The sequence below is a fragment of the Leucoraja erinacea genome, chromosome 14 (genome assembly GCF_028641065.1).
Source record: "Leucoraja erinacea ecotype New England chromosome 14, Leri_hhj_1, whole genome shotgun sequence".
Classification (NCBI taxonomy): domain Eukaryota; kingdom Metazoa; phylum Chordata; class Chondrichthyes; order Rajiformes; family Rajidae; genus Leucoraja; species Leucoraja erinaceus.
The window spans coordinates 28100845-28122978 of record NC_073390.1 but is presented as its reverse complement, the minus strand read 5'-3'; the positions used below and the strand labels follow the sequence as shown (position 1 = coordinate 28122978).

Here is a 22134-nt window from a genome sequence, read left to right as displayed (position 1 = left end):
TAATTGACATAATCATGGCTTTACCTTCTAGCAATGAACAAGCAATTCATTGAAAATGATTTGATTGAAATGCTCTCAGGCAAAGATCAGGACAGCTGCGCATTCAGGCCCTCTGCTGAGGCGGACCTTGGTTACTAGAGGAGGCGGACGATGCGATGGATGTGCGTGGGGCGGCGGCGTTGCTCTATGATCTTTGGTTGCTGCTGCTGCTGCTGGTCGCATGTGGTTGCATGGGTGTTGCTCAGGGTAAGGACATGAAAATGTTCTCGCCTTGGCTGATGGAGGGGGCTCGGCCTGCCGCCTGTAATGAAATATGTTCTAGCGATCCCTGCATCCGTTGTCCTTGTGCAGGAAGGAACTGCAGATGCTTGTTTACACCGAAGATAGACACAGAATGCTGGAGTAACTCAGTGGGACAGGCAGCATCTCTGGAGTGAAGGCATGGGTGACATTTCGGGTCGAGTCTGAAGAAGAATCTCGACTCGATAGGTGTCTATCTTCGTTGTCCTTGGAGTTCGTTGTATTTGGAATTCATGCTTGCCGATCAGTCAGTGAATCTATCAATGGGGTGGGCTGACTAACTTGCTGCGCCTTCAATATTGCGTGGTCGGCCTGTGGTCCTGCTCGTGTATATTAAATGCTGGACATCTACATTTTAAATAACACTCACGGGTTGTAAGACCGCTGAGGAGAGATGTTTTGGTAGCTTCATCTGAACTGATTTGTAGATGCTTTCCCACTTCCCAGGCAAAAGGGATACCTACCAATTTCTAGTCTCGTAGCACAATTCCCAGATCAAGAGAACTATGATGTGTGCTTTCTTCAGCAGTTCATTTAATAACGTGGAGTGGCAGGAGTTGAGTGGAGGGTTAAATTGGAGGTGTAGATGGACAGGGGTGCTGGTGCAGGATTCCCATCAGGTTAATTTGCATGTTGAATCGGGAGTAAGAAATGTTAATGTTAGCATTCGTTTCGGGAGGACTAGAATATAGGGGGGGGTTGCACGTAAGGTCAAAGGGCATGACATGGAGTAGCTCAATCCTTCTGGAGTACAAGGCAGCTTCCGGCACACACTAGTAACACACGAAACACGTACGTTCTTACCTGTTAAAAAACGCCAAAATGGTCAATTTTTGCGCTGTAAAAAATTGTGGAAATTGGGATAACTGAGAGAAAACCGCCAAAATCACTGCTGCTCACTGACTTGCGAAAGAGCAGCGTGCCGGCGGATTGAGGGCAAGTCCCGGCCCACGACAGCCCGGGCTCGAGGGTGACTGAGTCCTCTGAACCCGAGCACCAAGGTGTAAGTGGCCGAAGGAGCACCTCGGGACAGCCCCCACTCTCCCCCCCGGGGTCAATGCTGTCCGGCCACGACCGCCCTCCGCCCGTCTCCCCCTGTACGGCCGCGCTGTGACGGGCTGTGGGTCGGCAGCGCACACACGGGGCTGGGTGGAGCGGGGCCGCAGCTCTGGGCAGCGGACACCTGGCCCCGCTCCACACAATGTCCCTGTCAGCTGCAGCAGAGTTGTGGATAGCCTCGTCCCTCCGCCCACCCAGAATCACTGACCGCGCTGCACCAGCACCGGACCCCGACCCCTACACCGGGGTGATTCACCCACCCGACCCCCAGACCCCGACCCACACAAGACACATGGGGTAATTCACCCCCCCCCCCCCCCCTCCGACCCCCACCACCACACAGGGGTGATTCAACCCCCCGACCCACACACGGGGTGATTCACTCCCCCAAATCTCATTGAATCCTAGCAACTAGTGAAAGACCTGGATAGAGTGGATGTGGAGAGGATGTTTCCACCAGTGGGATAATCTAAGACCAGAGGGTACAGCATCAAAATAAAAGAATGTACTTTTAGAAAAGAGATGAGAAATATATTTAGCCAAAGGATGGTGAATATGTGGAATTCATTGCCACAGACAGTTGTAGAGGCCAAGACAAGGCTAAATGGAACATTCTACTGGGGTGGTGGTACAGGCATACATGATTCAAGAGACTTTTGGATACGCTTATGAATATGCAGGGAATGGAGGATTTTGGATTATGTACAGACAGATAATGGTAGATCTTTGCATCATGTTTGGCACAGACATTGTGAGCCAAAGGGCCTGTAGTTGATATGCTGTGGTTTTCTGTGTTCTATAAGAACCTGCTTGCAGTGAGGAAATGAGTTGCGGTCCCGCTGAGTTACTCCAGCATTTTGTGTCTATCTGCAGGGAGGAAAATGCTTTGTTGCAATTGCGACACTGCAAAGGTATTTTTTGGTTGTTAAAAATTTGGGATATCATGAGATCATGAAAAGTGTTGAATCTGGTTACATCATCTTTATCTCGCAACTATTTCTTATCTAGGTCCTGCTCCTGTGCAAAGCACAGTGCACGTTTTTGCATGTACATAGATACTGAGCTCTAAGCCACTGCTTTCAAATTTTGACACCTTCATTGACTCTAAATTGACACATTGCTTGATATCTGGAAAAGCAGAAATTTCTTCCAAATAAGTTGTTAGGAATCAAAGCCTTTAACTTTAGTTCACACCAGGAACTGTTAGCAGATCACGTTTTCTGTTGTTAACCCTTAAATATCTGAAGCACTTGATTGTTCGCAATCTGTTATCACTTATTTTTTTTATATGGTTGAGCCTTGGACCATATACCTACACTACATTAAATCTGCATATTTCCACCACCATGAATGTTGCTGCACTTTGCCTCTGGATTATCATTTTTATTAGTGAACCATCACATCCAGTCTAGACCTTTGTTACTTTTGGACTGATAGCCACAAAGTTAAGATGGGGCCGACGGTTTTTATTTAAGTGCTGACACCAGAACTTCCTCCAACTAAACGAGAGTAAGTCTGAGGTCATCCTACTCGGACTCAATCAAAATGATAGCAGGCAGCCTTGGAAGCCTTACCCCATTACTCAAACCTCACGTCAAAAACCTTGGCGTGATATTTGCCTCCACGTTGAAATTTGATAAACAAGTCAATGCCGTGGTAAAAGCTAACTTCTTCCAGCTTCGGACGATAGCTAAAATAAAACAATTCCTCCAAGTTGACGACCCCAAAAAGATCATCCACTCATTTATCTCCTCCCGCCTGGATTACTGCAACTCCTTTTACACTGGCATCAGCCAATCATCCCTGTCCCGCCTGCAATTGGTCCAAAACGTCGCAGCGGGACACCTGACGGGCACCCGAAAAAGGACCACATCACCCCAATTCTGGCCTCTCTCCACTGGCTCCCTGTGTGGTTCCGAATCAATTTCAAGCTCCTTCTTTCTGTATACAAAGCCCTTAACGGGCTTGCCCCCACCTACATCAAAAATCTGCTTACCCACCATACCGCCTCCATGTCCCTCAGATCGGCCGACTTGGGGTTACTGACCATCTAGGCATAAGCTCAGGGGCGTCCGTGCTTTTGCGGTTGCAGCTCCTAGACTATGGAACAGCATCCCTCTTCCCATCAGAATTGCCCCCTCCATCGACTCTTTTAAGTCTACACTTAAAACTTATTTCTACTCTCAAGCCTTTCTTGAAGTCCTCTGAGGGAGCGCTGTATGTATGTATCTACGTATGTATTGTTGATCTATGTACCACTTTTGTAGCACGTTCGTACCTGCACCAATGTAAAGACCTTTGGTAAACGAGAGTTGTTTTTAAATGTGCTATTGAAATAAAATTGACTTGAATTGACCAGTAGATTGTCACAATTGGGAGCATTTTGGTTTCATTTCAGTGATGATCATTAGTGAGGATGACTGCAGGGAAGTCTGAATATTTTATGATGGAGAAATGTGGTATTGTTCTTATCTTCAAAAATTTAAAACAATCTTTTGACAGCAAATGTGCCAAAAGCAGTGACATCAAGCTGCACTTATTCATCAATAACCTAGTCACTTCTGGTTTCACTTGTAAAATCTATTCATTATCACACCCATGATATAGACAGTGCAGAGCTGAAGAGTTGAGCGTGAGACGGACCTTGACATCAAGGCAGAATTTTTGAGCATTTGAACCTTGGCAAAACTGTAGTTAGTGAAAGTAAATGTATACTCTACCGACTGAAGCCACACACCACTCAAGGAAGATGGCTTTAGTTCTTGAAAGGTGTCCTCAGGACAACGTCCTGCGCTCTTAGCCATCCTAGGCTGCTTTGGTTCCTTAGAAAATGAAGCAAGACCTGAAAGTATAGCAGAACATGGTCAACAGTCAAGCAAAGGATGATAGGTTGTGAGTAAATATTCACACTGCTCCTGACAAGAGAGTCTGACACGCACCCAGAAGTAGATGGACATCGTTTAAATGCTTCTTCCAAAAGATGATACCTCCATCCTGTGCAGTATTCCTTCACTGGAGTGCCAACCTTGTGTTTCATTTGTAAACAAGTCTGTTATAAATTGAGCCATAGCTGACTTTCAAGTTGTTAATTGGTAGCAAAACAATATGGGATATCTGAAATTGTGAAAAACACTATAGGATGTGTAACATTTTGCTCTCCTTTATCAAGCCTACTTTTAGAACTTTAATTGCCTTTTAATGGTTTAATAAACCGTCCTGCCACCATTCTGTTGTTTTTGCTCTATATGCTTTTCCTGGAGATCTAAGATATTTGAAGCGTGTTTAAAATTTAGTAGTACTATTGTGGGTACCGGGAGAAGGGATTGTAGATAGGGAACCTCCAGAAACTGAATTCTTGTGCTTGGAATATATTAAATTCGAAAATTATTTCTTGTTGAATTACATGTGTTGAATACTGACTGAAGCTGTGAATGGATTCTTGTTGTGCTGTAATATCCTGCATATACTGTTGTTTCTGCAGGTGGAAATCACTTGACCTCTGAATCCTGGCTACAATCAGTGAGTCTGAACAGAAGTATTGTCAAGAATGGATTTCACCGGTATGTATTGTAACAATATAGCTATTTTTAAATGTCCTTGCCACACAGTTAATGTGTACTTGCATCCTATGTTTTAAGTACATTTGTAAAATTAAAAAAAACTTTGGGTAATCCAACATAATTTTAAAGCCTAAAACTATAAGGACGGATATAAATAAATTGCTCCGTAGAGTAAGCTCATATGAGTTTTACAATTTGGTATTCAATTAGATGCGTTTGGTTGAAACAGCAGGGGTTAGTGTGTGGAATGAATTTCAATGGTTATTGGACACAAGTAAAAAATGTTCAAGTTTTGTTGATTTTCATTTTTCTACCACCTACTTAATATAGATATTTTGGCAAGTCGGAGATGGTAAGTTGGTTTGAATTGTTTTATTTTAACAAAACAACGAGCCAACGAGAGTTGATAAGACAACCAAATTTACAATGTGGCTCCCACAAGTGTGGGCACTAGACTGACAGTTACTGACAGTTATCAGCAAAAGAAAACTGCCAATAGAACACCTGCGCTCATGAGACTCCTCCAGCCAATCACGAGGGTTTGACTACCCAGAACCACCACCGGGTGAAACAAGCACCACTGGTACAGCGGGATCGGCCGGTGGACCACCTGTTCATGTCCACATGGGCCAGCTTGAGCCGGGCGATAGAGATGATGTCCTCACAGCCCCCCGCGTCCAATGTAAATGTAGCAAGGCCAGCATGCAACACCTGGAACAGCCCCTCATAAACTCGCTGGAGCGGATATCAGTGGGCATCCCTGCAAACAAAAGCAAACAGACAATCTTGCAGACCCAACGGCATGTGCACCGCAGGCAGGCTGTGCCGCGAGGTGGGTACCGGAGCCAGTCCGATTACCTGAGAGGACAAATGGAGAACAGACAAACATATACACATTTCTTGTTATCTACAAGAGAAAAGGCATGTCGTGGATTACAACAACATGGATACCACTAAGGCTTTCTCCCTTGTGTCCAATTTCTCCCCATGCCCTACCATCACCAAGAAAAACACAAATATATTCTAAAATTATTAACGCTCATCAATAAACCTATCAAAATGTTTAAATACGTGGAAAGAAATTATATTAAGCAAACAAACTATTTCCATTGAAAGTTACCAACACCAGTTAGTTTTGAAGTTACAAGGTGTTCCTGTCTATTAAAACAACGTAAATCAGGAAACCACTTAAAACAAGTGGTCTGGGAACTGATCCACACATTTGAGCAGACCAAGACTCGTCCCTCAAAATGCATGTGCGCATTTGTTTTCAAACTATGATGGGGTACAGGCAAGACCTCACCAGTAGCAGATAGCAAATCAGTCGATAACAAAGGCCAAGTGCATAAACTCCCCACAGAAGGCAACAGAGGCCAGGATCAAACCCAGGTCGCTAGAGCTGTGTGCCACTATACTACCCCTTAGAAGCTCCTGAAATCTTGAAAGACATATAAATCTATTTCTCAGTCAGTGGGATCTGCACTTGTATCTTTACGTTTGTAGAACTTGTAATTAAGACAAAATTCACTTGGCATTGGCATTGGATCCATGATATCTTTTAAACAGTGGATAAAGAGCCAGTAAAATCTTGTAGGAAAGAGTACGGCAGTAATGAGCTCCACAGTCCAAAAGCCATCCTGATATAACTTTAGCTTTCATGTGGTTGTGTAGGCTACATGTAAGAGACTTGATTAATAATGAGTACCACTGTGATATTTTCTGTTCTCTCTGTCTCCCACACAGCCACGTGATTTGCATGGTTTAGTATTTCACGATATCTTTATATCACTGGGTCAAAGAATTACAATTACATGAATGAAATATAACAAAATAATATTTCATGCCCTGTTCTCATGTTTAATTTTGGACATGTGTTGATGAGTTTCATTGTAATTAATTGGTTTTCTACTTTATAGAGAGCTTGTGATAGACGTTCGGCTTGGTGATGGTGCCCACCCTGACTGCTGCATTATGATCGAGGAGCAATTACCCCGAGGGCTTTATGTAGATCCATATGAGGTTGCGTCACTACATGAACATGGTGCAAAGGTACGAGATATGTAATCTTTAATCTATCAGTACTGAACATAAATATGAGTATTGTGACCCCTGAGTTAGTTGTATACACATTGTCCTTATGAGAGTATAAAGTATAATGGCAAGGGAGTGGCATATGTTCTAAGAATGTTAACAACACAATTAATTTTTAAGTGCAACACTGCAGTGGACAGAACAGAACTGCAATATTACCATTGGGCAAGATCACCTTCAGCTTCTGCTGTGTAATATGTATTTCACAGTCACATCAATTATTTCCAGACCTAATGTTGAAAAATTAAAAATTAGGTTCCAAGAATGTATCTCAAATACAATTTCAGTAATAAGTCATACAAAGTTTTCATATTTTAATGTCGGGTTCTAGAGGAAACCTTGAATTTATTTAGACCTTATGCCACTCAATTTCATGGCTGATGTTTATTGAGGTTTACTATTGATCTGAACCTGTGTTTTGGTGGTGATGTAGGAATGACACGCATGTGGTAATACAGAATTAAACTTTCTAGTCTGGCACCATTGGGATATGATCATTGCTGGACTGCAAATTACCACCTGATCATCTTCTTCTGAGCAGGAGAACTGTTCCTTCTCAGTACAACATACTCAAAATGTTGTTTTTTAATGTTTGTGATTGCTGTGCAGATATTTGTTCAGAAGGGGATCGACATTGAAGCTCCAGAATATTTATCAACTGCACACATGGTTATCATCTACCTCAATCCCAACACCAGCAACCCTGGGCATTTTACTGGCAAAGTCCCAGTGCATGTACGATACCATCGTCCAACTGATGTGGAGGAAACAAATACATTGGTGATCCTCACAAATCCACGCTTGATGATTCACTGCCAGAGAGGTAACAAATAATTATTTGTGAGGGGTAGACCTCGATGTTAAAATTACTCATCTGGCAATCCTGAGGCATTTGTACAAATCCAACTGGGGGAATTTAATTTCGGCTAAAAACATTCTGGAACATAAAGCTGGTATTAGTATTGGAGACAATTCAACATCCAAATTGTTTTCAAACTCTTACTGAAATACTAACATTCTTTCAGGGAACAAAATCTTATGTCCTTGTTCTTTCTGGCCAGTATTTAATTACAGAGCTGCAGAAATGTGGTCGACCTACCTTCAGATGATCTCTCTGGCCACTTGGCTCAAGGATAGTTTGGAATGTGCACTATCGTGTCTACATCAACCACCACCCTCGGCAGTGTGTTCCAGGCGCTCACCAACGACTGTAAACTTGTCCAGTAAATCTTCTTTAAACTTTGCCTCTCTCACCTTAAAGCGATGCCCTCTAGTATTTGATTTTTCATTCCTGCCAATAAGATTCTGACTGTCCACCTACCTCTGCCTAACTATGTTTGCCCTATCTATGTACATCTATCAGGTCTTGTCACAACCTCCAGCGTTGTAGAGACAATGATCAAAATTCACTCCTTTGTATCTCTGCTATACCCTGCTTACAATTTACCTTTGTCTAATAATTTATGGAGTACTTTGTCAAAGTCTTTTTTAACATCTGCTTGATTTGTTTCTAATTTTAGTATATGTTATGTGGTCCAAATATGGATGCTTGCAGCAGCAGATGAAACTATATTGGTGACTTCCAACGATTTTATCTAAATCTGAATTTGTGGGAAATTTTATCTTGAAGGGCCTGTCCCACTTGGGCATTATTTGTGCGTCATTTACGCGTCATGACGCTTGACGCGACATAAATTAAGCGTCACATGCGCGTCGTGACACGCAGGTGATGCGTGCATAGCGCGTGGTGCCGTAGGCAGTGACGAGTGGGCGCATGCGGTGCCCCAGGATTTCAGGATTCACAAAATCTTCGCGGGCCACCTGCGTGACACGCAAATAATGCCCAAGTGGAACAGGCCCTTTAATACCAATTTTTCCATACCACTGATGTTAGACTAACTGGACTGTAAAGATCCAGTTAAGCTTGGTTTCCATTGGAGGCAAGCTAGGTTTCCATTGGTCATTCCCCAGTCCTATTATTAGAGTGTTGCAATTTAGAGTCATTTCAAATTACTCACTATACTTAAAGCCTCTGGCTCTTATTCCTCTTATAAGCTTTCCTTTACACTCAACATAAAATCATGCGTTTTGGTCTCAACTATTTTAGGACTCATCTTACCTTTGATATACTGTTTGCTCAAAGTAAATCAAATACTCATTTTATAATTCTGGTATTTTGAGGCCTTATGTACAAGCTCATGAATTCTCTCGTCTCTCAGATGATCTGGTGCAGGCAAGTTGGAACCCCAGTGTGTCGGAGCTTCCATGCTCATTGAAAAGCCCCAGTACCTTACGATGGGTGAATGTTACCTATCAGAATGTAAGTTGATAACATCTTTAATTATTACTCACTGAATCTCATTGATGAACCTGTAATTTCCGTGAGAATGTATTTTCTATTGGCCCTCTAGAATAGAAATGTTCCAAATTTTATGGCATGTATCGTGTGAGCAATAATATTTTTTTTAATTTCACAATTCAAAATGATATTGCTTTTATGGCTTATCTTATAGATTGTCGGGTCCATCTATTCATGGTATTTCTTCATTCAGTCCTTTTGGTGTTGAGAACATGCAGAGATTCTTGAAACACTGTTGTCTCATTAAGCTATCTGTTCACATTTGCTGAATTAAATTCTAAATTATTTATAATGGAACTTTTAACATATTTGGTGGTAAACTCGATTTGTGTCTATTTTGGTTTAAACCAGCATCTGGAGTTCCTTCCTACAGATAGGATACTTACTGGAGATATGTACCGGGTTCACAGCAATATCCAGATATGTACCTGGTTCACATCAATCTCCTCTCCTTTCTCCTCTAAGATGGCACCTACCTGCGGTGACATTTTGCCAGCGGCACAACAGAAAATCTTCAAATATAGTGTTTCTGAGCTCACCTGTATCAAAGAATCTGCAGAAATCAATTATGTAAGTAGCGAGCTGCTAATGCATTTACATGCATTAGCGCTGCTCTGAACGGCCAAAGTTAGCGACTGTAAGGGAATCCCCGATCGGAGGGGCGCAGGTACAGTAGGTACTGTACCTGTAAACCTCGGGGAGGCCTTCATGGAGTCCTGAATTGAAGCCGTCGGGCAGGATCTCCCAGCAGCAACGGTCTCAGGGGAATCCCCGACCTCGCGGAGACTCGCAAGTACCGTACCTTTAAACACCGAGGAGGGTTTCATGGAGTACGGAAACGTGGTCGTCGGGCAGGACTACAAGTAAGACTGAAGCGTTGGGGACTTCGGCCCCCTCTCCCTACCATCCTACTGGCCAACGGACAGTCACTGGAAAACAAAGTTGAGGACTTAAGGTCAAGGCTGCTTTACCAAAGGGAGATGAGGGAAGGCTCCGTGTTCTGTTTCACAGAGACATGGCTCACCCCCTGCTCCCCAGACTCAGCGGTCCAGCCTGAAGGATTCTCCATCCACCGTATGGACCGTACGCAGGCATCTGGGAAAGGGAGAGGAGGGGGCGTCTGCCTCATGGTCAACTCTTCGTGGTGCTCAGACATGGCAGTCCTATCCAACTCCTGCTCTCCACACCTCGAACATCTGGCGGTGATGTGCTGTCCCTTCTACCTAGCGAGGGAATTCACCTCCATCGTCCTGACCGCGGTCTACATCCCACCCCAGGCAGTTGTCCGTCTGGCACTGGAGGAGCTGCACGCCGTGGTCAACAAGCACCAGACGGCTTACCATGAGGCGTTTACCACCATAGCCGGGGAATTCAACAAAGCCAACCTGAAGAAATGGCTCCCTAACTTCCACCAACATGTCTCCTGCAGCACCAGAGGATCAAATACCCTTGACCACTGCTACACCACCATCAAAGACGCCAATCGTTCTATCTTGGTTCTTGGTTTCTTGGTCCTCCAAAATATTCCAAATGGAATTTAAACTGTAGGTGGTGAAGGGAGGGCTTAAGCCAGAAAGGGTTATTGGGAAGAAAGAGCTACTTTAAATTTAGTTGCATCTGGTTGGGTAACTATAGTAGGGTGGAGATTATTCCATGCTTTAATTGTGCGTGGGAAGAACGAATTGCTGTACACATCTGTCTTTGTAGCTGGGATCACAAATTGGATCAAATGCCCTTGTCTGCTCCTAATTGGTTTGGGTTTGGTGTAGGTCTTGTAATCTATGTCGAGCTGACCATTTAACATTTAGTAATATCCCTCGCCCTCACTTCGGAAAATCTGACCATTCAGCGGTGCTGCTTCTTCCTGCATAGAGGCAGCAACTGAAGAAAGCACCCCCAGAGGTGAGGACTGTACAGAGCTGGTTTGGGGAGGCAGAGGAACAACTCCAGGACTGCTTGGAGTCTGTAGACTGGGCAATGTTCAGGGACTCGGCAACGGACCTGAATGAATACGCCATAGTCGTTACAGACTTCATAAGGAAATGTGTGGAGGACTGCGTTCCAACAAAAACCTTCCAAGTGTTTTCTAACCAGAAGCCTTGGATAAACCATGAGATCCGCATTCTTCTGAAGTCCAGATCCCGGGCATTCAGGTTTGGCAATGCAGAGGTCTATAAGAAGTCCAGATATGACCTTGGTAAGGCCATCAAAAAGGCCAAAAGGGACTTCTGCTCCAAGCTGGAGGATGAGACTGATGTTCGGCAACTGTGACGGGCCTTGAATGCCATCACATCCTACAAGGCATAATCAGGAGGCGGCTCAAACGACAGCAGAGCATCACTCCCTGATGAGCTCAATACGTTCTACGCACGGTTTGATAGGGAGAACGCTGATGTGCCTTCCCGAGTCCCTATTTGCCTTGACGGTGTCATAGTCTCAGATGCCGATGCCAGAAGATCCTTCAGGGGGGGTGAACCCTCGGAAAGCGCCTGGACCTGATGGTATACCCGGTCGAATTCTCAAGACCTGTACAGACCAACTGGCGGGAGTTTTTGCAGACATTTTCAACCTCTCACTTCTGAGATCTGAAGTTCCCACCTGCTTTAAGAGGGCATCAATAATACCGGTGCCTAAGAAGAGCAAGGTGACGTGCCTCAATGACTATCGACCAGTGGCACTAACATCTGTGGTGATGAAGTGCTTTGAGAGGTTGGTTATGGCGCATATCAACTCCTACCTCGACAAGAACCTCGACCAAGTACAGTTTGCATACCACCACAACAGGTCAACGGTAGATGCTTTACTCACTCTATACCCATGACTGCGTAGCCGGTCATAGTGCGAACTCCATCATCAAGTTCGCCGATGACACCACTGTGGTTGGACGAATCACAGATGGGGACGTGTCAGATTATAGAAGTGAGATCGACCGACTGACCAAATGGTGCCAGCACAACAACCTGGCTCTCAACATCAGTAAGACCAAGGAATTGATTGTGGACTTTAGTAGGGGAAGGATGAGGACCCACAATCCTGCTTATATCAATGGGATGATGGTGGAGAGGGTCAATAATTTCAAATTCCTGGGCTTGCAAGATCTTTCCAGCACACAGCACACCAATGCAATTGTAAAGAAGGCACATCAGCGACTCTACTTCCTGAGAAGATTACGGAGATTCGGCATGTTGAAGAGGATTCTCCTAAACTTCTTCAGGTGCTCGGTAGAGAGCATTCTGACTGGTTGCATCGTGGCCTGGTTCGGCAACTTGAGCTAAAAAGACTACAAAAAGTTGTGACCACTGCCCAGTCCATCACCGGCTTTGACCTCCCCACCGTCGAAGGGATCTACCGTAGTCGCTGCCTCAAAAAGGCAGCCAAAATCATCAAGGACCCACACCATCCTGGCCACACACTTATCACACCACTGCCATCAGGAAGAAGGTACAGGAGCCTGAAGACTGTAACGTCCAGGTTCAGGAACAGCTTCTTCCCCACAGCCATCAGGCTATTAAACACAACGAATAAGCTATGAGCTCCGAACTGCAAAATACTATATTATTATTTGTTATTTGCACTATATTTGTTATTTATTGAACTTTTCTTTTTTTTCCCCCCGTTATATACAATGTTTACATATTCTGTTGTCCTGCAGCAAGTAAGAATTTCATTGTCCTGTCCTGGACATATGACAATAAAACGTTCTTGACTCTTGACTTGACTCTTGATATTAAAGTTTTATACTTCTACTTTTTAATCATTCTGTTGGATAAAATACCAGTATAGCGGTAGACTGGACCATATTTGCCCTGCCTCATGGTATAGATACTAAACATCTCGGCAGATATTATCGTGCTGCCCCAGATTTGCAGGTCTCAACTTCCCTTAAAAAATTATGAACATCACGCATCGTGCCTGAAATTCTGACTTCTGCTCCCATCAAATAAAACTCCTTATAGGGAATTCTAATTTGAAAAATTATTTTTGTATTGTAAACTTTTTGTACAGTAAACTTAATGCACATAGTTTGCAGTTGTGTCAAAAACAAATAGATTGTCTTGCACTAAACATATCGGCAGATATTATCAGCAGAAAATAATAGAATTTGAGATTTGTGAGAATGGATATGCAGTACAATTAAGTGATTGCTTCCAATTAACTGATTAACAAACTGCAGAATTGCTTCTTTGTCGACATTACAATATCTAAATACTGTCTCTTTGCAGGTTGGAGAAATCTTAACACTGCAGGTTCCTGTTGGGCAGAAGAAGCATGCATTGATTGTTACTGCTGCAACATTACTGGCTACCATTTTGTGCTGCACTCTACTTTTGAAAGTTGTATGGAAACATGGCCAGTTTGAATCCTAACATAAAAGCAATGGACAGCTATTAAAAGGTGAAGGTACCATCCTGGCTATTACTGGAATGGTTTCAACTGGATTACTGTGGATTTGGCCATGAAAGTAATGGTTGTCATAGATACTGTAGTTTAATGACCTCCGAGATATTTGCGTCTTTTGTGATGACACATTTTTCTGTACTTGGAACAAGCCTGGCTGCATTTCATTACAGGAACAATTTAGAATATAAAATGTGTAGGTTACAACAAACTGCAGATGTTCGTTTACACCAAAGATAGACGCAAAATGCTGGAGTAACTTGGTGGGTCGGGCGGCATCTCTGGAGAAAGGGAATATGATGACGTTTCGGGTCAAACCCCTTCCTCAGACTTGTCTGACTTCTGCTTCCATTGAGAAGATTCCCCAATGGGTGTACAAAATTGAGGAATTGTACGTACCACATTGTAATCGCTTTTTTCTACAAATGCGCTTACAGTTGTGTACGTACCAGTTTATATAACTTTACTCTCCCTTGCTCTATTTTTCATTGGCTATGATTTTGAGCAAAAATACTATGAATAGTAAGTCCAACCTCTAGCAAAATTGGAGCTCTATCCCCAGACTGTAAGTATTCCTTTTGAGAATTTATACAGGTGTTCTGAATATTACAGGCAAATACACTTCCACCATTCTCTCAGACAATGTATTTGTCTCAAAATATCCATATTATTAAATAATTTATACTAATCATAAAATCCCTCAATTTTTGTGGGAAAACAGGCCTGCTGCTGATGGGTTTCTGAATTCAAGAAGTGTGTTGGCCTTGAGATTTCTTTATGGAGATTGCACAGCTTGTACTTACTGGACTGTAACCTCTGTTTGTGGAAGCTTGTGGACCTCAAATTCATCTAACTTTTCTCAGGAAGTCATCATGGAATCATTAGATTGGGATAAAGTTCCATTTCCAGACAAACCATCATGATTTAAAGACCCCTCAAAACATTTGATAACTATTGAAGTACTTTTGAAATGTGATTCTTCTTGTAATGTCGAGCCAAGTTGCACATGGATGCTCTTACAACTGATAATGTGATTTAAAAAAAAACAAGCTGTTGTTTCAGGCCTCATTATATCGAGGTGTCGCGGTCTCGATGCCTCCTGGATGAACGTGGAGAATGTGGCGAGGGTGAATCGCTGTGGGGGGGGGGGGAAGAGAACAAAAGGAGCTGGCGTACTTTGTAACTTTGTGCCGTAGGTTGCCACTATTTCTATACATTGGGTATGCAAGCAAAGAATTTCACTGTGCCCTGTCACATGTGACAATAAAGTATTCCATTCCATCCATCCAGTAATGTTTTATGAGGGATATATATTGTTCTGAATACGAGAATAATTCCCCAACATATATTTAGAATAGTGGAAACAAGTAGTAGAAACTAGGAACTGCAGATGCTGGTTTACAAAAAGGGACAGAACATGCCAGAGTAACAGTGGGTCAGGCAGCATCTGACTGAGAATTACCTTGGTTTTGTTCCTTGGTTATGAAAAACAGACCCAAACTGAGCAGTGGTGATGAGTTCAAGTTACATTCCTTCCATGGGCGACCTGCTCCATAAATAGTTGATGAATAAATATGAATTTTTGTGGTTGACTGGAAAGCTTATCTTGGAAAGATGCAATTATTTTACTTCACCATTGCCGCAGTGTATAACTCTATGACTCAACGTGCTGTAACCATACTGAGAACATCCTGTATTGTTTCATCAGGATGCCACATCGAATAATTTTAAGACACTTCCAATGGTTTAACTCTAAGCATGCTGGGTCAAGGGCCACATCAGAATTGTATTCCACCACAAATTATCTGCGTTGGCTGTCTTTCTTATCTACAGCATCAGAAGTGCCCAGCCAGGTATTATCAAGAAATAAATGAATCCAGTCTGCTCAATTCATGTTCCATCTTCAGTTGTCACTAACATGATGCAAGGTGTCAGCAGTACATTTACCAGCTCTTACTGACAAATATGCTCACTGAAACAAAGTCTGAGTTCCTAAGAACAATTCAGTTCTGTGCACATTGGCAGCCTTGGTCCAAACATGGTCGAATCTGGAAGTGAGCAGTATTTCGATCGCGTGAGATCAAGGAGCCGATGTAACACTGTTGAGATGGAAAATCCTGTATCGTATCAAATCTAGCACAAAGAAAAATGGTTGTGATTATAGGAGGCAAATCCTTGGAGCCCTAGTACTGCTCTGCAAGAATTCCTCAAAGCCATGACAAGGTGGAAAAAGCTCACTGCCTTTTTCTAAGGCAAGGAAGTCAAAAACTGGAGGACAAAGGTTTAAGGTGAGAGGGGGAAAGATTTAAAATGGATCTGAGGGATAACTTTTTCACAGAGTGTGGTGATTATATGGAATAAACTGCCAGAGGAAACTAGGGTAGAATTATAATGTTTAAATGTCACTTTGACTGGTACATGGAAAGGTATAGAATATAGAAAGGTACATGGACAGGTATAGGCAAGCAAGGCTAACTTGAGTAGGATTGAATGATTTGGGCAGAAGTGTTTGTTTCTGTGCTGTATAAATCTATGACTGTGCTGAGCCCAGACATCATAACTGCTTCATTATTGTTTTTCTCCATGATAAAATCAATTCACTGTTGGTTATAATGTTTAGTTTAATTAGCAACACCTCCGTTAGCTAAGGAGTTTACCCGAGTATGAGATGGAGAACATGATAACGTTTTCCGGAAATGTATAAGTATTGCAGGATTTGCTATGGATAATCAAAAAAAGAAAATCAAGAAAGTCAAAAGTGTTTTATCGTCATATGTCCCAAAATGGAACAATGGAATTCTTACTTGCTGTAGCACCGCAGATATTTAAACATAGTACTCCGTAAACAACATAATAAACTGCAAAAACAGAAGTTCAGTATATACAAAACAAACCAACCACAATAGTGCAAAGAAAGGAAGCTATGGCCCCATGTCTATGTAGTACGGAGTTTAGTTGAAGGTTGTGGTGTTTAATAGCCTGATGGTCGTTGGGAAGCTGCTCCTGAACTTGGACATTATAGTTTTCAGACTCCTATACCTTTTTCAACATGGCAGGCGTGAAATGAGATTGTGGCCAGTATGGTGTTGGTTTCTGATGATGTTTGCTGCCTTTTTAAGGCAACGACTCCCGTCACAATAAAATAATGCATATCCTCTCTCCCCGAAGATACAGTGGAGCCACCTGAACCAACCATTTTCTGATGCACTCAGTGGTTTCCAACTTTTGCTTTTGCATGTCTGTGACTTTGTGAAAAGAATTAGCTCGGTTAGCACTACCAACTATTACTAGAACAAAAACAGAATGGTAGAGCTTAGTTGGTCAAGCAGCAACTGTGGAGACAAAGCACCAACCTTCCTGTTCATCGCGGTGTGCGTCTGTTTCACATTGGCTTTGCACTGTATGAATTTCACTCCCGACAGCGCTCCCCCCGCTTGCCCTGTTCTCTGCCTGCATAATGGGCTGGTAAAGGAAGCGATGTGTGTGTGTTGCACTCTGACAGTCGCAGTTCCAGTTGCCGATTTTTCAGGCGATTGCCGGTGACCTGACAGTTGCCTAAGTGGCCCATAAATCAAAGTTGAGAGGGAACAGAAAAGATTGCCAGTATTTGGCCTTCTGGGCTGGAATAGAGGCCGGTAAGCAATAGGTGAAAGCAGATGGGGAGGGATGATGGACAAATGGAACCAGATGGTGGGAGGAGATGGGAGGAATGAACAGAGGAGGCAGAGAACTAGGTGAATATGTGAATGTTTGTGGGAGGAAGGGTGTGAATTAATTGAAATTGGAAAATTCAATATACCGGTACATACCATTGGGTTGTAGCTCCCCATGAGATATTGCTTTTCCAATTTGTATTTGGCCTCGTCATAGTAATGGAGGAGGCTGAAGACTGAGAGGTCGCCCCTTCATCATCTGGTTATACCTATCACCTACCAGTCTCTCTTCTCCCTCTCCCCCTCCCGATCCATACACACCTTCCACCCTTCTCAGGCCTGATGCAGGGTCTCGGCATGCAATGTCGAATTATGTCTTTCATCTCCGTAGATGCTGTTTGACGCACTGTGTTCTTCCAGTGTTCAGTTTTTGTCCTAGATTCCAGCATCTGCTGTTTCCTTTGGCTTCTTTACTATTATAATTTCCTAGAACTGAATAAAGTAACCTTGTCTGCTCATGTTCCAAATGTTTTGTTAATGCATTATTTCTATGCATCTTGACTCATTGTGCACCAACATCATGACTTAAGTTTTTTTCCCTTGCATGTTCAATTTTCTCCGTAGCCAATTACCCCTCAATTTCTTTGTGTGCTTGTGATTCTTGATTTTTCTTTTGATTTCTGCTATGCAAATGGTGTGTATTCTATGAACTAAGTATTGTGAGCACTAGTTTCCAAGATAAACCATGCTTTGTCTGAACAATTACAAAGTTGAATTACTTGGGGTCAAATTACATATCCTATTAGGTATAATAACTAACTAATCTAGCTTGCCTTATTTTCATGCCATTAAATGCATCCTTACAGTCTTTGTAAAATCTGGCTTGCATATCTTCTGGCAATTTGTATCCAACAATAGCCAGGTTATTGTGTTACAAAGATCAGGAGTTTCACTTTGCCTGTGTTTTGGAATTGTTATGCTAGTTCCACCTGATGGTTATTACTGAAATCTGTCTTGAGCAAACATTTTTCACTTGTTATTGAAATGTTTGTATCCCTTGAATGATTTAATCTGCTCACTAATCTAGGTTAGAGACACCCTACCCTACCCCCCCCCCCCCCCCCCCCCTCCTCCAATTGTAAGTAATAGAAAATTCAGTCTAAAGATGCTGGAAATATTCAGAAGGTCAGGCAGTGTCTGTGGGGAGAGAAATAGTAAGCATTTCATATTGAAAGACCATCAGAACTGGGAAAGTGAGAAAGCACAAAGACGCGAGAGGCTACAGATACTGGAAAATGGAGGAACAAATATCTGCTCTGCAGGTCGAGCAGTATTGTTGGAGGGATCCCACATGTTTTGAATGTAGTAGGGGAAAGAAGGGTAGGACAAAAATATCTCTATCCATCTCCAACCAATCGTCCCTATTTCATAAAGCCAATTTGTTTTCTCATTTTACCAGTTCCGATGAACATTAACCCTGCTTCTCTTTCCACAGTTGCTGTTGCACCTGCTGTATATTTCCAGCTATTTAGCCCATGTAACATAACTAACTCCAGAGATTAACAGTGGTGCAGATCATGCAGTCCACTGTCCATCCTCTGCTGAGTGGCAGCGATATACCCCACTGGGTAATCTCCAATTAGCTTGTCAAGCACCAGATCCCACAATCAGTGTGTAGAGAGGTCATGTGGCAGGACACACTGATGATGTCAACAATAAACAAATTCTTCCCTTCTCCCCCCCCCCCCCCAAATAAAATTGCCAATCAAACAAATATTAATTAGAAAATAGTGAATTTGCATTGGACTCCAGAATGTCACACCTGGGAAGCTGGCCCACATCACAGTCCTTATTTTCAGCAGAATTTGCTCTTTGCAGTTCAAATATAGGATATTGGCTGCCCAGTCTTCATTTTATGTGTCTTTAATGCAGAGTGAGTGCATTTTGTACGCTCATTGCATATTTTAATATGAAAAACTAACTAAAAATGAATCTTCCAACTGAATTTATAAGCATTTTTAACTCCATTAAGAATAGCTACTTGACAAAGTAACCTTTCCATCAAATTACTTGGTTTTATCGTGTCAACTTCTTGCTACATTGATTTGAATTCCTTCGTGCTTTAAGAGGGGGTGGTATTTTCAGACCGTTGCATTGAAATACATTGCGATGCCAACTGTGCCCACAGTCAGTAGCAAATCATACAAAGATGCTTTCCTACCCATGCAAAACACTAGAGACATTAAGAAACAGGCATGGGCAGTCATTATCTTATTTCTTAACTGTGTTGACAACCTATCAGCAGAAAAAAATATTTCTAATGTTTATTATGTAGTTAACTTCTAAATTCTAATCACAATACAACTGAGAATTTTTTTTTTAAAGATTTAACTGGCATCCTCATATTATGTTTACATCTCAACTTCATGTCCCAAGGTAAAAGTAATTATTGTTTCAAACTTTCATTTCCCAAATGGAAACACAAGAGAGACTGCAAGTGCGGAAATCTAGAGTAAAAAATAAATTCCAGGAGGAACTCAGCGGGTCAGGCAGTATCTGCGGAGGCAAAGGGAGAGTCTATGTTTTGGTTTGAGACCCTGCATCATTACTGAAAACTGAGCTGGAAGCCGCGGACGAAAAGATGGCGCCAAAGATAAGTACTGGTGGAGGATATGTGCCTGTAGTATTGAGTATTAATAACTATGTGGTTGAAGAGTAGAAACCACGAAGGGGCACAATGGAAAGGTCACACAGAACAGTCAAAGAGAGGAGGAAAGTTTCAATGTGAGCATGCCTTAAAGAGACTTCATAGTGGTGATATCAAGTGGAGAGTCAGTACTCCTGGTAGAACAAGCAATGTCCACACTTTCTGCAGCGTCCTATGTTCTTGGGCATTTGAGTTACTGAAAAGGCAATGATGTTCCAGTATGTATGCTCATCACAATATACCTGTCGGTTTGATAGAGAATTCAACAACATGCTGAATCTCCCCACATTTCTGTGCAGGTAGAGCAGTGGTTCCCAACCTTTTTTTAGCTATGCCCCACCTAATCACCTCTAAAATCCTGATGCCCCCCCCCCCCCCCCCCCTTGCTTTCCTTTGAGAGAAAACAGAGGAAATAGATATTGCAGGTCCCACCCACATAGGCATCATCGACCACCTCAGAACGAGAGACGCAAGTCCTAGCCCCCTAGGGACAGCACAAAATGCGTACGCAGAGGTTTCTGTCGAGTTTATTGTCAAAGGCACAAATAGGATGGCATAAGTAATATGATTTTTTTTTCCCCAGCAACATCACAAACATAGACTCGGGCAGCAATCATAAAATATATATCCAATGTATTGTATTTTCTGCAAGTGTAAAATTACATATTCTTCCACGAGATGTTTTCCAATTAAAAATCCCAGTCATTATACCGACGTCTCAGTATTTAAACTGTTCTTTACATCAGGGCTAGGGTTTTATTTTGGGTTGTCAAGTCGAGTGGCCAGAAAGGGGCAGTGTGTCTCCAAGGGCGAGGAATTGGCTCGTTGGATGAGATGCTGAGGGGGAGCGTTCTGCTTGAAAATCTCGAAGTGCGCGCTGTTCCTTTTGCGCAGGGCGGTCGCTGGCGATGGATCTGGCCGAGGCTCCGATCACAACTCGTCCCCCTTTCCTTAAATGGGGTTGTTTGTAAAAGTTGCCGGCGGCCCAGAGGCATCGTAATACGGAGCACATCGGTAAAGCGTCTCGCCGTAAAAGGGCAGCGGGGAGAGAGGGAGAAGCAGTGGACGGGACGGCGGAGTTGGAATCTGCCGGGCAGGCTCCACCAGTGAGCACAGGCAGACAGCTCTCGGAGCCATACGCCGAGGAACTTCCTTGAGTAAAGGTCCCAAGCGAGGTGAGTCCGGCTTCCCAGCGCCCTTCGACAGAACACCTCCCTCTGGTGTCCGTGCCCTTCGACAGGGCGCTCCTTCCAGCCCGAGGTCTTTCGGAGCCGCCTTTCCCCGTGTGAGGAGAGATCTCAGTGATTTACTCCTCGCTCCCGCCACGTTGCCGTCTGACTCGGAGCCGGAGCGACGCCGAGCCCACCCACCAAATCCTCACCTTGTGCCCTGTCTCCCGGCTTCTGCTCCCGGAGTCACGCCGCGTCCCATCGAGTCTGCTCGCCCCCACTAACAAAAAACATCAAAAATACAGGACGTTCAAATCAACATCTGCATAACGTGGTTGGCTATTCCATAACTGTACACTCACACAGAATCAGTTATCGGCCATTCATAAACTTAAATAGTTGGAGAGGTTTTAGTCGGTGCATTTTAATTACTGCTGTGCCAGATTGCAACACCCGGTGGTTCGAGCCTCTCCAGCTGGGGCGCGATTACTGAGGTCGGCGTTTGTGCCGGGGTCTGATTGGCGTCTGTGCTCCTGCATCTGGTGTCTGTGCCCGGAGTCTGGTGTCTGTGCCGGGGATTTGGGGGGTCGGTGTCCAGGGGTTGGGGTAATCCATGGGACTGGCGCTGATTCCTTTCAGTTTGCTGCAGACTTGTTAATTATTTCAAAAATTGGTAGGTGTGGACTCAGCGGGCCGAAGTTTCCATGTTGTATCTCTAAAGTAAACTGAAAATGCTGGAAACACACAGCAGGTCTGGCCGCATCTGTCAACGTTTCTGGTCCGAGATCCTTCATCCTGATTATTTTCCCTACATTTGATGTTTATATCTAGCATGCCA

General features: G+C 43.3%; 2 protein-coding genes across 2 annotated transcripts in view; both read left to right on the top strand.

Moving 5' to 3' along the window:
* Window positions 1-91: 91 nt before the first annotated feature.
* Window positions 92-14428, top strand: pigx (phosphatidylinositol glycan anchor biosynthesis, class X). Its single transcript, XM_055645957.1, has 6 exons — window positions 92-246; window positions 4841-4919; window positions 6836-6968; window positions 7620-7833; window positions 9230-9330; window positions 13593-14428. Exons 1-6 carry the CDS (start codon window positions 156-158, stop codon window positions 13734-13736), a joined length of 762 nt encoding a protein of 253 aa, XP_055501932.1. The 5' UTR covers window positions 92-155; the 3' UTR covers window positions 13737-14428.
* Window positions 14429-20995: 6567 nt separating this feature from the next.
* boka (BCL2 family apoptosis regulator BOK a) overlaps window positions 20996-22134 on the top strand; it is a 38000-nt gene continuing 36861 nt past the window's right edge. Inside the window, exon 1 of the mRNA XM_055645941.1 lies at window positions 20996-21302. The gene's annotated coding sequence lies outside the window, so the exon portion shown is untranslated. The remainder of the gene's footprint in view (window positions 21303-22134) is intronic.